This window comes from Hemicordylus capensis, chromosome 3 (genome assembly GCF_027244095.1).
Source record: "Hemicordylus capensis ecotype Gifberg chromosome 3, rHemCap1.1.pri, whole genome shotgun sequence".
In the NCBI taxonomy this organism is placed as follows: Eukaryota; Metazoa; Chordata; class Lepidosauria; order Squamata; family Cordylidae; genus Hemicordylus; species Hemicordylus capensis.
Window position 1 is genome coordinate 286,310,686 of NC_069659.1, and position 16,924 is coordinate 286,327,609.

Consider the following 16,924-nt stretch of genomic DNA (forward strand, 5'->3'; position numbering starts at 1 on the left):
GCTTCTTTCTCTCTCTCTCTCTCTCTCTCTCTCTCTCTCTCTCTCTCTCTCACACACACACACACACTATAACAAACACCACAAGGCGCGCTTTAATCACGTGATTGGAGCTAGCTTGCCTAGTTTTCTTGTTTTTTTCTCCACAGTGTATAGCAACCATTTAGTCCTCCTGCCAACCAGGATCACTACATGGAAAGGAAGGAGGCTTACCCAACTTGGAGCCCTCTCCCACGCACTGCACAGCTGCTACTTGCCCTGGGGGAAAAGCTCTCACTGGAGTCAATGGGAGATTCTTCCTCCAGGCTAATAGCAGCCACACAGGAAACCATTCTAGACTGGAATCAGGGCAGAGATCTAACTCCCAGCATGTGCTTAAAATAATGTTTACTTCGACCCTCAATACCTGCATACAGAATATTGTTGTGTGCACACCAGTGGTCCCTCTAATTTTTCTCATCTGTGTGCAGAATCAGTTTTGTTCTGGGTGGCGGTATCAAGGCAGTGTGGCGCGCACAAAAATACACACATAGTGCTATAGGAAAAGCTCTAAGATCCTTTCTGTTCGGCCAACTAAAAAGTTATTTCCCAGGAAAAGAGTGGGGAGATATCTCAGTGTGTTACTAGAGTAGGTGATGAAAAGTCCTGACTTCTGTCCTGCTGTGGGATTGAGCTCCTTAGCAGCCAAGTTGCAAGCTAAATGCCAGCACATGTTTAAGACACCCTGACCATAATTGCCACCGCCCAGGCAAACAAATAAAGGAGGGTGATCACAGCTCCATTTCTTCTCCCACACACTGACAGGGCCAGGCGGCATACTTGGCCTAACATTTGATGCTGAAAGGTATTTTAATCACACACCCTCTGTGGGATGTAAGGGGATCGGACCAGATGCTACCTTTCAACCATATACATAAATATGTTTGGCATTCCCAGTGGGTGGCTTGGTAGAGGCAATATGAGTTACTGCAGCTCTTTACCTGTCACTGTAATGGAGTGAAGTAAATTTATGCCTTGACAGGGTCCCAAGGCACAATGTAGGCAGTTTCTACAGCAATCATTCACCCACTGCCAAAATGCAGCTGTCTCTGGGGTTGAGCACACCAGCTGTTCAGCACCAACAAAGTGACAAAGGATTTGCGAAGATAAGACTGCCTCTGGACGCTCAGGGGAAATCAAGGTGCAGCAGAGGCAAAATGTGTGTGTGTGTGCGTGTGTGTGTGTGTGCGCGCATGCAGTCAAGCAAGACTCAGGGATCAACTTCATCTTTATCACAGAGAACTGAACAAGCTTTTAGAACATGAATGATCAGGACTTAGGAGTTAATGGCTGATCTATATCTGATGTTCCTGCCTATTTCACAGCTCCCACCTAAGGTGTGCACTGACACAAATCAGTGCAGAGTGAACAAAAATGCCACAACCAGCCCAGCGACACGTCATTTGTCTGCTGCAGGTCCTAGTCCCACCCAGGGGAGGTAGAGGCTGGAAGCAGACAATAGTTATTATGAGGATTTAAGGGGGTACAATAAAGCCATCACTGCACTGCCTGTAGTGTGATACACGCTGATTTCTTTTGCCTATTGTTTCTGATCAAAGGGGCTTTGCAAGCATTTGTAGTGCTTTAAAACCCTTCAAAATCTATTTCACCAGACACAAAATAACTGAATGTCTGCCATGGGCAACAATGGCCATATCATGCCATCTTCCACTCTTTTAAGAGCTCTTGCCTGCAGTCCCAGAGAGAGACGGAGCTCCTACATTTGAAGAGATAAGGATAACAGCAAGCTGTTCCATACTTCATTTTCAGGTCATTTGTGACACATTAAGGCTCAGCCTCTTCTTTACACACCGTTGGGCAAGATCGTTTGAAAGAGTGGGGTTTGTTTTTCTAGGTAGCCGTGCTGAAGGTTCTAGTAGTGAGCATAAACAAATGGCCACACAGCATCTGCATGAAAACATCGGTGTGGAGGCTGCAAGGCAGCTTGTGAAGCCCATCACCAAATGGATCTACCCATATCCCCCAGGCTGCTGCAGGATGCCCAGTGGAAAGAGCAGGGTGGCAGTGGCATGGTGAAAATGGCCAGATCTGTATGACTCCCCTTTGACGAGGCAAGGAGAGGCACTCGACTCAGGCAGCGGATTACTGGGGCATCAGGAGGGCGGCAAGATCCCTCTTCAGCACCAATCTGACCTTTGCAAGGAGTGCCTTTCCTCACTCTCCCTGCAAAGCAGCTTGCAAAGAGAAGGGGGAAATGCTGGCCATCTTCCCTCCTCCCTGCCCCATGTGAGGGACTATCAAAGCTTGCAAGGGTCAGTTTTGAAGGGAGGGGCTGGCCTCCAACAGGGACGCAGGCCAAAAGCAGTATATGGCACCTTCCCTCAGGCCCACAATACCTTGGGTATTGCACATAAATGCACCCCACGGGATGCACATAAATGACACGCCACCCAAGTAGCTTGTGCAGGACCTGCAGGGTTGCTTTTAAGTTGACCTTTCTAATAAAGCTCCAAATGGCTAACCGAGAACGGCTTCTTGAATGGTTATCAAGTCGTGGCTGGCTTAGAAAGGAGACAGAATCAAGTAGTCTGAAAATGTTCTAGCACCAAAAATGCTTCCACACATTTTCCTTTGGAAAAGCAGCATTGCTTCCGAGTTTGACAGATGCAGTGATGGAAATGGATTGTGTTTTTATTGGCATTCCTGTAACTTCTTGCTGATACTGGTACTGTAAAAACAGTGACGAATGCCAGCAGAATGTTTTGCAAGAACTACTGCTGCAGCAGCAAATATTTATATACCGCTTTGCAACAAGAGTACTCAAAGCGGTTTACATAGAAAAATAAATAAGAATTATTCTCTGTCCCCAAAGGGCTCACAATCTGAAAAGGAATATAAGGGAGCATCAATTACTGGAGGGATACCATGCTGGGATCGGATAAGGAGAATTGCTCTCCCTTCCTATAAGGGAACTACCCCTTGAAAAGGTACCTCTTTGCCCAGTAGGCAGGCATGTTGACCAGAGTCAACATGTTCAAAACAGCAAAGTTTGATAAGCACATACAAAATAAAGTGCTTTGGGGAGCTCCATGTAAACATCCCCGTCATCTCCTATATTCGCTTACTGTGAACCGATTCACAGAACCAATGTGTTTATCAGTGTTAACACGAGTTAACTAATCAGTGATTTCAGCTCCTTGAATTGGACTTGTGAATGCTTCTACATCTAGCATTGTATCTTACCACTTTCCTGAAAAGCATCTGAAAAGTGGACTAGACTAGGATGTGGCAAGTCACAATTTTGGCTTACACCTTGCCCTGAATCTGGAGAAGCACTCAGATCTGCCTTTTGCCCCTATCACTTCTGTTAAGCAGGCCTGCTCAACTTTGGGCCCCCAGCTGTTTTTGGACTACAACTCCCACAATTCCCAGCCATTGTGGCCAATAGCCAGGGATTATGGGAGTTGTAGGCCAACATCTGCAGGAGGGCTGAAGCTGAGCAGGCATGTGTTAGGCACCTGACAAGTCAAGATGGCAGTGCCAGCAAGCACAATCAAGAGAAGACAACTCACCTCACTCTCTTTGCAAGTCTAAAGGGAAGTCACATTTGCTACAGTGCAGGAGGAGGCCATGGGAACAGGAGATAAACTCAAATCTTCAGGCCCCCAGCTTAAGTCCTTGCACAGCAAGCGCTGGTTGCTCTCCCTTCATCCCTCACTTAGTCTTCTGACTAACTGCCTATCAAGAACACACATACAGCAGCTATGTACAAAGTACAAAGATGGGAATGAATGACTCAAGGGAGCGAGAGGCAGTTGACCCAAAATGGGAATCAAACCAAAATCCGTAAAGGCTATGTAAGCGAGTGGGATGGAAAGAAGGACCAGCTCAAATCCTGAGCTGCCTGCAGCAAATACAGCAACTGATCTAAAGACAAAGCTTATTTCTTCTTAGGCAGAAATGTCCTTTTAAAAACATGTCCTCTTCACAGCAGTTTAAGATGTGAAGTTTGGTTCAGTTCTATGAGAGAATGTTGTCCAGTTGTAAGTGAAAGAGACATTTTTACAGTGTGGCCTTATGCCTGCTCACTCAGAAATATGTCTCATTTTATTCAATTGCTTGGTCCTTAGTACAGTAAGCACGTGTCTAGAACTGCAGCCTTGGAGGAATAAATTCAGGATATTCAGAAAACAGTGACAGACAGGTAGGATTCTTTCTTTGTTTGTGATTATGAAACGGGCTTTGTGAAGTGGGGCAAGGAGCTCATGGGCACCACTGCACCTCATTTCTTTGGCGCCAAGAGGACGCCAGGAGATCTGCCTGCTGAACCAGATGCTGTGAAATCAAGGCTGCTACCTGGACAGCGGAAGATTCACGCCACAATGCTTACAGGCTCTGCAATCAAAGGTCGCAGCCTGGGAGAGACTAGAGTTTATTTTTAACTTGATTTTGATTTTAAATCCATAGGGAGGTGGTAAAGTCACCGAAGGGATGGGAAAGTTGTGTGGGCTTTGAATTCCTACTCAGCTGAAAATATCTTCTTCTATTACATCTCCGCGGGTGCAGAGCCCATTTTGCAGGCAATGAATTGCTTGAGTGACATTTAGGGGCAACAGCAGGCACAGAGAAAATTGGTCTACAGCTAGTGGAAGCCCAGCTGTCTGGACAAGCATCACAGGCAGCAACACCAAGAGGCCTTGGGCAGGATTTTGCCAGTCCCCTATGAAGTGGGCTCCTTCTTAGTTAGGCACCTTTACAGGTGGCTCGGAGCCTCCTCGGGGCAAGAAAGGCTCTTGGGTCATGCTTTCCTTATTGGGCCAGAACACATCCAAGATGGAATTTCTGGTGTTTCTTGGTGTCTTTAGATTTAAATGAGTCCCATCCCATGTGGTATGTGGAGACCCCACTCATCCATCTCATTTGGGTCACAGCAAGCTCCACCTATTCAGACTTGCCTTCTCAGGCAAGTTGGGGATTCAGTTAATTAAGAATTGCTGGAGTCCGGGCATTGCACCTGATCCAGCCAGCAAAGAGTTTCACTGCCTGGAACATCTTAGATCTGCCTAGCAGAGATAAGAAAGCTTCCTTTCTACAAGATGCGCACAGGCACAAATACATACATACATACATACATACATACATGCGCGCACACAATCTCCGGCCAACACACGTAAGGGCGGTCCTCGGTAAGCAATAATCGATGTGACGGCATTTCCCTCTTTATCGAGATGTCAGTTCGTGCAAAGACCCTACAACGGTCCTCTGGGATCTCCAGAAAGTGGCGGGGACGCAAAGAGGGAAGCCCACCAGGAGGCAAGAAGAGTATACTGTGGAGAGTGGGGGTGGGGGGGGAGGGAGTTCCGTGGGAAACATTTTAGACATCGTGCATACCCCTCGCTCCTCACCACGCAGTTTGCTGCTAGGGGGATGCTACACCTTACCCCGACCAAGCCGGCGCCCCGGAGCAGAGCACGCTGCCAGTCCGGGAGGGACTCACCCGTCAGCTGGTCGTAGGAGCCATCGAGGTCCCGGGAGTCGGAGAGGCTCTCTTTCCTGCCCTTGCCGCGCATCTTGCGAGGCGGAAACGCCCGGAGGCGCCTCGGCACAGTCCGGCGGCGGCTGGACGGGACCTGGCTGCGCTGCGCGGTTTCTCTCGCCGGGATCGCCTACTCTCTGGCTGAAGCGCGCCCGGGGCGCATGGGCTCCAGCTGCCCCCGCCCCGGGCTCCTCCCGCTGCCCCCCCTCCCGCCGGCACCCTATGCAGATCCTCCCGGCGGGGTCACACAGGGCAGGAGCAGCCGGCGTTCAGCTCCCCGGCAACAGGAGAAGTGAGAACCGGTGTCTGCTTTTCCTTCTCAGAGCGGCTTCTCCGCCTTCCCCTTAGCTTCTGCGCACAGCCACTCTCTCCTCTCCCGTTCACACGGGCGGGCTTCCACACGCTCCTACCGGGGATAGGGAAGGAAGGCGGGGGAGCTTTCGCCCCTTGAAGCAAGATTCTGTCCCCGATTCTGTCCCCCACCCCGCGTCCAGTCTTCGGTACCGCCCCACGCTAAGGGTGTTGCTTTACCCGGGAGTTTGCAGGATCCTCGGGGGGGTGGGTCTAGGCGACAACTTAGCTCCCTGATGTGTACAGCAGCACCAGTGGGAGACTCGGGGCTCCTCGAAGAGAAGGGCTAGCAGCGCTTAGACACGTGTCGCCGCAGGCCGGGAGACACGTGCGTCTGTACACAAACACGCACGCCGGCGTCACTAGGAAGCACAGAGGGCGCTTCATCGACGCCCTCCCACACTTGCTGCGCTGAGACGCACACAGGCAGACAATCGCGCCCACCTCGGGGGCAGGCTGCGCTCACCCAGCGGGCCTCTGGCGGAGCCCGGTAAGTACAGAAGGCGCCGTGCCGAAGACGCGTGCAAAGGCTGCACCGGCCAAGAGCAAGCAAACCGTGCAACGTGTGCACGCCGCCGGGGGAGTTTGAGTTGCTCTACTTCCGAAGTGTGTTCTGGCCGCAAGCGATGCTTTGCAAGCCGCCTTCAGACGAAAGGCGTCGCGCAGGTAGATAGTCGCAAAACCGAAGGCTCCCCTGGGCCCTGCCAGCACGGTTGTTCCGCATCAAGCGTAGAAGGCTTCAGAGAGGCTGGTGGCGACGGGCCAAGCACTCAATGCAAAGTGGGCTCGCCGCTCGCTTCTTTCCTGTGGAGCCCGTTTTTGGAAAAGGAGGAGTTGCCACCTTTTTTCACTGGCAGCGTTCCTGTGTCTTCAGCGGATTTATGATGGGCAGGAAATGAGTGCTTTTCAACACCACAAAGATACATTGATAGGGAAAGCTTCACCTGTTGAGTTTTTAGCAGCTGTTAGGAGCGCAGGCTAAAAGGTGGGTACCCAAAGCCCACCTTGAAAGGGGAGGGGCGTATAGGACACCTTGGAAGCTGCCTTATATATCTAGCCCAGTATTGTCTAAAACTGTTGTCCAGTAGTGTCTACACTGGAGCAGGACAGCTGCTGCATGAGTCTTTCCCAGCCCTACCTGGAGATGGCAGAGAACCTGGGACTTTCTGTGTGCAGAGGAGATGGGCTACCATTGAGAGACGACCCCACCGACAGTCAGTAGATAGAGGCACAGGGCTAGGGATGCAGGCAGGGGAATGTCTGCATGGGGCAGGTTGCAAATGCTGGAAGTATTCCTTCAGCGCCTTTTCTCTCCAGGACACATATTAACTGGATTTTTGTGCTCCCTTTCCCATCCACTCAATTGATTAGGAGTGATTGCAGGTCCATTATACAGTGTAGCATCTGTGCAAGGAGCAGGGAGGGGGTATTAAAAGGCACCCTAATGGGCCAGCAATGTCACATATGACATGTCCCAATAACTGAGAAAGGGAGACTGATGTAACCTGTGGCTTCTTGGATTAGATGCTGGTTTCTTGATCACTACATGCTGTGATTCTACCTTCTTACAATTCCCCCCCCTTAAAATGGCATTTCATAGGGGGAGGATCTTTCTTGCCGTGCCTGAAAATGCAGCTAAAACATCTTCTCCACTTACCTCAACCCACCACATTAATCTTAATGAGCAAGCCCTACTTATTCTCTGGTATCTACTGTGCTGCTTACATGCCAGCCAAATGGATTCCAGCCTTAAACCAGTTCAGCATTGCTGCTGGGAGCAAAGTATTGCCAAAGTCTTCTGCCCCAGAGGTGACTACACAGGAACAAACCATTTTTCTTTTTAAAACCCACAGCTGCAGGGTAATCACCAGGACCGTGGGTGCTTCTTGGGAAGTCTCCATCCAAGTGGTGGTGGTGGTGGTGCTGCTGCATCTGCCTTCTCTCACCCCCACCCTTTCCTTCAAAGCCTGTATTCAGCGCTGACAGAGTTGGCTCAGGTTGACACAGGCTGCACCAATCAATACGTCCTCTTTGTTCTTGCGATTTCTGTGTGACAGGCACTTCCACAGAAGCCCAGAGAAGGGCCAGTGAAATCCAGCTCACAGTATGACCACTTGGCCAAAAATGGGGGGGGGAGCATAGGCAACACACTTCCAGCCCACACCTGTTCTAGAGGATCTAGAATTATACAACACTGGTTGTGAGAGACAAGACTGTAATATGCCTCATTAAGTCTGCAATGCTTCATCAATTAATCTAACCAACTAAATACAACAGCTTCTAATAGACTAAAAAGGTGCCCGCAATTAATTGAAAAGGATACTTTAAAAAAACCCAACACAAGTACTTTTTTAAAAACTGCAGTGAACAAGCACCATCTTTAAAGAGGTATTCCTGCTTTTGTCTCACCTGAGAGAAGGCTTCTTCTGATATGATTCCTCTGAATATACGTACACATTACCTAAAAACAAGTGCTTTTTGCTCCAAAACTATTGTGTTCATCCATATGCAAACTTAACAGATTAATTTATCAAATCACCACAATTCATACTATTAACTCCACTAAGATTTGCTCTCTGCAACCCCCACTCCTGACATGGGCTCCCTTCCCTCTCCTGCTGGTTTTCATCTATCTGTCAGAGTGCCACAACGTTGGCCCTCTTGCAGATGTTGGACTACAACTCCCATCACCCTGACTGTTGACCACTGTGGCTGGAGATGATGGGAGTTGTAGTCCAACCACAGCTGGAGGGCCACTGTTGGGCAGCCCTGGCCTACATCCTTTGGGCCTGAGCTGAAGGAAGCAACAGGCCTGCTTGAAGTCAGCTGCTGGTCTGCTTCCCCTTTCTGATAAACCTGGAGATTCTGCTGGCTGAAACGACTGGCCCTTGATCTTCATGCCTCTGAAATCTACTACTCAAGTGACGATGAGTATCAAGGGTGGCCCAAGGCAAAGGCATCACAGCACCTAAGGAAAGGTGCAGAATCTTGCCTTGCCTTGCCCTATGACCCCCCCCCGGGGGCCAGCCCTTGCAAGCTTTGAAAGTGATAATGCAGGAGCAGGAGGAGGGAAGGTTGCCAGCAGCCTCCTCTTCTCTCCTTGCACTTGTTGCAAGCATTCCAAGCAGAGCGAGGAAACCTCCTTCCTGAGCTCCTTGCAAAGTTTGAGAGACTTGCTGTGATGGCAGCGGGTGCGGGGGAGCATCTTGCTGGTGTCCCAGTATTTTGCCGGCTGAGGGAACTGCCTCGCCTCATGGATGGTCTGCCTCTGATGGGTAATCTCTGTTCCTGGGGGTGGGGGGCAGGGAAGGGGAAAGGTCTGATTGGATCTGCCATTAGAAAGGGTGAGAGGGCCTGCTCCGGGTGGCAGCATTTAGGGAATTCAAGAGCAACCCTGGCCCCCTCCCTGACCAAGTGAGTTATTTTGTTTGTTCTTAAATTTTTACCACAAGGGGGTGCCATTTGGATTTTTTTGCATCAAACACCAGTTGTACATTTCTACAAGCTGGCCTCTGCGTACTCCAGGGCCAGATTCAGACATAGCGGGGGAACCGGAGGCAGAGCACCCACAGGCCCCCAAACCTGAACATCTGAATGCAGGAAACCACCGTTTGGACCCCAACTCAACCGGAGGGCTCACACACCAAACTCCAATTTGAACCCTCAGTTTGAAGTGAGGTTCGCTGTTCAGGCCTCCAGTTTGCGGCTGCCTCCATTACATCTGAAATCAGTAATGGAGGCAGCCTTCCCTGGGACCCGAGGGGAGGAAGCTCCTTCCTTTCTCCATCCTGATTGGCTGCTATGGCTGTCCATCAATTCAAGGAGGAAGCCCAGCAGCCAGTAGAGAGGAGGCTAGTGCTTACGTTCAACTTTGGACAGGTAGCGCAAGGGAGGCAGAGGAGAACCACAGGTCCATTGGACCCTCCGTTTTGTGTTATATGTCCACATTTGGCCCAAGAGGCTACAGAGAGAAGGATGCTGCCACTAGTTTTGCTCAGCCTCTTGGACAAGGATGCATAGGAATGTAGGAAGCTGCCCTATGACATTGGAAGTCAGACCTTTGGTCCATCAAGCTCAGTATTGTCCACACTGAATGGCAGTGGCTCTCTTTCAGGCAGGCGTCTCTCTCAGCCCTACCTGGGGGTGCCAGGGAGTGAAAATGGGACATACTCCATGCAAAGCAGATGCCCCACTACTGAGCTGTGGTGCTATCCGCAAAGGCGGCATACAAGAGCCTCTGATCCAAAGCCTGACCACACCAAGATCTGCTTAGCTTTACTATGGTGGTTGTATTGTGTGCCCTTAGATGCCAGGAGAGGAGAGCTGGTCTTGTGGTAGCAAGCATGACTTGTCCCCATAGCTAAGCAGGGTCTGTCCTGGTTGCATCTGAATGGGAGACTTGATGTGTGAGCACTGCAAGATATTCCCCTCAGAGGACGGAGCCGCTCTGGGAAGAGCAGAAGGTTTCAAGTTCCTTCCCTGGCTTCTCCAAGATAGGGCTGAGAGAGATTCCTGCCTGCAACCTTGGAGAAGCCGCTGCCAGTCTGTGAAGACAATACTGAGCTGGATAGACCAATGGTCTGACTCAGTATATGGCAGTTTCGTATGACCCAAAAGTATCAAGTCAGGCTTTGCTCTGCAGTCCTTCATGTATTCACTAGGTCACAAGATCAGAGGAGCCAGCGTGGTGTAGTGGTTAGAGTGCTGGACTAGGACCGGGGAGAACCGAGTTCAAATCCCCATTCAGCCATGAAACTAGCTGGGTGACTCTGGGCCAGTCACTTCTCTCTCAGACTAACCTACTTCACAGGGTTGTTGTGAAAGAGAAATTCAAGTATGTAGTACATCGCTCTGGGCTCCTTGGATATAAGGAGATATAAATGTAAAATAAAATAAAATAATAATAATAATCTGAAGAACACTGCCAGGTCAGATTCAAAGATCCATCTGATCAAGAATCCTGCCTCCTATGGTGATCATCAGTTGTCCCTGGAAATAGGGACCAATAGGGCTTGAAGTAAACAGTCCTCTCCTGATGTTGCTTCCCTGAAACTGGTTTTAAGAGGTAGACTGCCTCTGATTTTGGAGGTTCCATACAGCCATTCATGACTAGAAGTCATTGATAGTTTTCTCCACCATGACTTTATCTAATTCCTTTTTAAAGTATCTAATCTAATTTTGTTAGTTATCTTGTGGCAGGGAATTCCATAGGTTAATCATGTAATGTTTGAAGAAGTACTTTCATGTGCTTGACCGGAATCTCCTGCCAAGCAATTGAACTGGATGATCTTCACTGAGTTCTAATTAAGGAAGAAAAACAAATCCATCCACTTTCTTCACAGAACACACAGTCCATAGTTATCTGTGTCTCTGTGTGTCAGTCAGAGACAGGGTTTTGCTCTTCACTTCCCCATCTACTCCTTGTGTGCTAGAGTGCCTCTGCCTGTTACTGGAGCCTTTAGTGACGCTTCAATACAAACTGGAAGCAGCAGCAAAAAGTGCATGTTAAGAGCACGTGTGCATGTTTATCCAGTGTGCTGTGTTGCATGTGCTGTAGCAGAAGGGGAGCTGTGAGGGGTGGATATAGGGCTGCCATATGGAAAAGAGGACAGGTCTCCTGTGCCTTTAAGAGATGCACAGAAGAAGAAATCTCAGCAAGTGCAGCTTTTCTTTTCCCTGCATGGCAAGCTGCACTTGCACTTGAAAAAGGAGACCTATCCTTTTTCTCCATATGGCGGCCCTAGGTGAGTGGGTAGGTCTCTGTCCCTCAAGAAATATGTGGATCCTGGAATCAGCCTTTTTTTTTTTTTTTTTTTTTGCAAGCTCTCTGTGAAGGCAACTGCCTTCCTCACTATAGGGAGAAAATGCAAGCGCTTGCTGTTGCAAGAGGCCGGGGACAGCTTGAGAAATGTCATTGCTATAATTTCATCTGATGGATTGAGTGTTGCAGAGGGAACAGCTGACACAGACTGACAGCTGTCTGTCTGAAAGGTACACAAGAGGGACTGAAGTGAGTGCCATTTGTCAGAATCAGAGATTGATTGGGATTGCAGGATTTACTTCCTGACATTAATAGCTGAACTCCAATTCATCCCCCTTAAGAATTCCAGGCTGCACACAATCATTTCAAATACACCAAGATTAGAATGGGAACTGACATTAGACACATTAGAACCCAAGTCTCGGTCCATGTGACCCACAGCCAGCCAGTTGCAAGTGATACACAGGAGAGGAGAGCTGGTCTTGTGGTAGCAAGCATGACTTGTCCCCTTAGCTAAGCAGGGTCTGCCCTGGTTGCATCTGAAAGGGAGACTAGAAGTGTGCGCACTGTGAGATATTCCCCTCAGGAGATGGAGCCGCTCTGGGAAGAGCAGAAGGTTTCAAGTTCCCTCCCTGGCTTCTCCAAGATAGGGCTGAGAGAGATTCCTGCCTGCAACCTTGGAGAAGCCGCTGCCAGTCTGTGAAGACAATACTGAGCTAGATAGACCAAAGGTCTGACTCAGTATATGGCAGTTTCCTATGTTCCTATGAAGACAATACTGAGCTAGATGGACCGATGGTCTGACTCAGTTTATGGCAGTTTCCTATGTTCCTATGTACACATTAGCCAGCAGACTCCCCAGTGCAACGTAGGGGAAGCATGGGATCAAACAGAGCGCCCAGTCCCTTTGCAAACTTGGAATGTCCATTCCCTGCTCTAATGAGAGTCACACTGTGCACATCTGGATGACAGGCTGAATTCCGGTTTCACTCTTTATTTCATAGCCTGCTCCATCTCAAAAGCAAGACCAGTTAAACAGAACACCATCTCCTGTGTGTCCCAAAGGTTGGTCAAAACAGCAGGTCTTAGACTGCTTCCAAAAAGCAGGTGTCAGGGTCTGAAGTGAGAGGGAATTCCTTCTTGGGGGGGGGGCAGGGGAGGCAATCAATTGATACATTTCCAGCTGTATTGTGCCTGTGCAGTCACTTCTGTCAGTTTTTGCTGACCTTTCCCAGTGCGCTTGTCCCCCTTTCTTTACAGCTCGAATGCCTGGAGCTAACATTATTTCAGCACTTTTATCACCGTGCTCGAGGTGAGGGAGAAACATGCCAACTCTTTTCACAAGCCTAAGACAGACCTAAACAAGACAGCTGGTTATGTCACATTTCCTTGTTCAGAAAGCCAGGAGGGAGTGGGCTATTTGGACTCCAGGTGGCACACAGAAGAGCTGCCATGCCCCCCCTCCTCGGGGTACCCCCCCCCCGCCACGCACAAGCCTGCACACAGAGTGAGAAATCTCACCTCAGAGCTGGGGGCCTGAAAGGAGATGAGCAGCCCCTCCTCCTGTCGCTCGGCTTTCTCTCCCCCTCCTCCCAGGCGCTTGCCTTGATAGAAAATCTCTTTCTAATCATTTCGCCTTGTTGCATGCATCCCCCACCCTCCACCCCCATTCACTCTGATGCTGAGTGGGAGGGTTATTAATTTGAGGTTTTCCTCGCTCGCTCTCACTCTCAATACTGAATACAGAGTTCAGCATTCCCACAGCAAATGAAACACACATTGGTCTTTGCAGGCAAGGGGAGAGAAACTGGCAGCCATCTCCCCTTCCCCCCAATTAATTACGGAAGCTAAAGAACAGCAGGGGTGCCTGGCCTTGGACCCCGTGGCCAAGGGCACTGGACAAGCAAAAGCACAACAAAGCAAGCTGCTAGTGCCCCTTGGAATGTGCAATTCGGGTTACAAAACAAACCACAAGAGGCGTGGGTGGGTCAGTTTGACTCAAAGGCTTTAGCCAAGTTGGGGGAGAAGAGGTGGGGGCTTAAATGTCAGAATAGAATAGCTTTTACAGACATGATGGCAGGGATTCTGAAGGAAGCACAAGAGGGGCTGTGGAGAGCTCAAAGGCAGGTGCAGAGAATTATAGAGGAATCTGAAGGTTTTAGTGATCCCAGCCCTTAAGAGAGAAGCAGGAGATATGGCTCAGAATGGAGAAGTTTGCAGAGACTGAAATGGCACCTTAGGTTGTTTTGTGGCTGTGGGTTCCAAATTAGAACTGAGAGGCAGAGTCATTGAATGTTACTTGGAGAAGCTACAGCCAAAAGTAGTGGGGTGGGGAGAGGAAATCACAAAATGGATCAAGAAGCCAAGCCCGCCCACCCACCAGCTACAGAGACTACACATAACAGGGCAGATTCCTTTGTCCCAAGTTGCCATCAGGCTAGGCAGTGACTGACATCTCTTCATTGCAAGCCATCTCTCCAAGATGCCTAATAAATTGTGTTAGTGCTCCATTTGCCACTGTCTGGATATCGGGATGCGAAACAGGTCCTATGGGATACCACTTGCCACTAGCTCTGCCTTCCTTTCCCTCTACAGCAGAGTGTATTGCTCAGCCCCAGACTGTTTGAGAATCTGTCAGAAACAATAAAGATGAATTAAATTCATGGAGCCCAGGCAAGTTTAGTACCCTTTGAAACAATTACCACTTAAAATCTAATTTACGCTAAAACAAATGAGTTTATTAAGGAGGGTTTGGAGTTGGTAAAGATGAGATACGAAGGAATCAATATGGTTTACCAAGAATATAAAAACAAATTCTGACTTAAATATGCACACTTCACATCTTAGCATCAAGCTCTATCAGTACATTTCAGGCTTTGGGATGCATTGCAACTGTTCCCAACAAATTCATAATGCTGGTGCGGCAGTTATTTGTCTCTCTGAGTGACGCCCCTTTCTTCAGAGTGACATGTTATCCCCCTGCTCCCTTCAAAAACACTGCACAATTTATATAGCCTGGTTTTGCCTCTTAAATAGAGGTGTGCAGACTGGTTTGATTCCATCTGGGGTTCGTGTCGAACCGGCCTGGTTCGAGCTCAAACCTGACTGGCCCTCCAAGAAGGTGGGCCGGTCTGAGCTCAAGCCAAATGGGGCCTGGTTCAAATTGAACTGGTTTGGCTGGTTCTAGGGCTTGTAAAGGGGGATTTGCTAAGGATTCCCCTTCACAAGAACCAGAGGAATCCTATGGGGTTTTTAAAGGGTGGGGTGGAGGTTACCTTACTCACCACTGCATGGTTCCTGGGGTTCGGTGGCAGCTCCCCTAGGCCCCACTGGCATCCTGCCAGCATCTCAAGCTGGCGGAGGCCTGGTTTGGGCCTAGGGGAACTACTGCCAGCCTGCTGCCACCTTTCCCTCCTGAGATGATTGGAGGAGCGCCTGCAGGGCCTAGGGGAGTTGCCACTGGCCTTCTGCCACCCCCAAGGAGCCGCAGCGGGTAACTGTGGTGGGTAACTGCCCCCCCCTTTTGAAACCTTGTAGGGTCCCCCGGAGCTTGTAAAGGGGAATCCTAACTGGATTCCCCTTTACAAGCACTAGAACCAGGTTCGACCCCGGTTCTAGGCATGAACTGAAGCACCGGCTGGTTCGGCAGAACCAGTACACAGACCGGGTGGCTTGGTTCAAGTCTACTTTGGACTCAAACCAAACTCCCCAGAGTGGTTCTGTGCACACCCCTACTATTAACGTAGGGCAATCTCTTTTGATAGAACCATCAGTTAACTGGTGAACAGTATTTCTCCTGTAAAGTGTAAGACAAAAGAGAGAATGTGTTTTGTCCAATCCACATTCTCTCTTTACATGATGTGAATAGTAGGGATGTGCATGGAACCACAGAGCTGCGGTCTGGCACTGGGGTGGGGGTCCCTTTAAGGGCAGGGGGAGGGTGTACCTACCCCTCCCTCTGCTTGTCCCCCGCTGGCGCACGTCCGTTTAGCAAGCATTTGGGGCGGCAGGATACCTCCTGCCAGAGGGGGAAGGAGCGACAGGGAGGTATCCTGCCGCCCCAAATGCTTGCTAAACGGATGTGCGGCGGCGGGGGACAAGCGGAGGGAGGCGTAGGTACACCCTCCCCCCCTTAAAGGGACCCCCACCCCAGCGCCTGAACCGCCCCAAGGCCAGACTGGTCCGGAGGCCTGCAGAATGGCCTCCGGACTGGTCCGAGGACATCAGTAGTGAATAGATCATGCTGGAGGTGGTATTGGTTACTCAATAATACTACTCAGGAATTACCCTAAAGATAACTTAATTTCAACAGAACTTCCTCTAGTAAATTTAGTCAAGATGTCAATCACTATTTTCATTATTACGCCTCACAAATACAGGAGCCAAGGCCTGACCTGGAATAAAAATGACATCCCTTCCAGAGCTGAGGTCTAGCTCACCTTATTGCCATACTTCTCACCATCACTTCCTGGTGTAGCTAAGAGACTGAGATGCAAACCAGGAAAGCCGTGGATGGAATCTCATCCCTGCCATTAACTTACCAGGTAGCCTTAGGCAAGCCAGCATCTCTCAACACCAATGCAATATGGGATTACTGTCCTACCTTGTCACAACCCGGTCTCACCCAGCCCCATTATCTTAACCTGCACCTCTGCCACCAAGTAGACTTCCCGCCCCCCCAGCTGTGTCTACTGAAACAGCCTTCCAAACCTCTGTTTCTCTCAAAGTCAGGGAGGGTGGAAAGGCTTTCTAAGTGTGTGGCAGGGTGGGCAGGACCCAAAGGGTATACTTGTGAGTCAAATGGGCCATAACCCAAAATTTGGCTTTTAAAAAGCCAAATCTGGCAACAGAGGCGTGTGGTGGTGCGGAAACAGACTGAAGCCACAAATCTTTAAATTCAAAACAAGAAAACAGTCGTTCTTTTGGAAAATTTAGTACAAAGAAACAGCAATCATATCAGCATAAGGAACAAATACAATAGGGGAAAAATGCATCCAGTCTAACCTGCACCTTATACTGTGCCCCAGCTCAGTGTCCTTACCAGAAGTCATCTTATAATCACCTCTAGTCAGCTTCCACAACAAGCCTAGCTTTCTCAATTCCTCCCCTGCTAACTGGGCAAAGAGGCACCTTTTACTGTGGTGATTCTCTTTATTTAGCAGGGGGAGAGTAACTGGCCCTATTCACCCCCAGCACAGTACTTCCAGTGACTGTTGCTGGTGTGTGTCTTAAGTTTCTTTTTAGAATGTGAGCCCTTTGGGGACAGGGAGCCATCTTAT

General features: G+C 49.5%; 1 protein-coding gene across 7 annotated transcripts in view; it reads right to left on the reverse strand.

Moving 5' to 3' along the window:
• The window catches only part of KCNIP2 (potassium voltage-gated channel interacting protein 2), a 176,254-nt gene extending 169,984 nt beyond the window's left edge, over positions 1-6,270 (reverse strand). For 5 of the 7 annotated variants that reach the window (XR_008320314.1, XM_053312803.1, XM_053312798.1 and 2 more), the window contains exon 1: positions 5,495-6,270. Coding sequence is in view for 6 of the 7 variants with exons in the window: in XM_053312803.1 (XP_053168778.1) it covers positions 5,495-5,567 (73 nt within the window). In the remaining variant the exon portion in view is untranslated. The remainder of the gene's footprint in view (positions 1-5,494) is intronic. The other 2 variants (XM_053312804.1, XM_053312799.1) reach the window with 2 other exon arrangements.
• Positions 6,271-16,924: the final 10,654 nt, after the last annotated feature.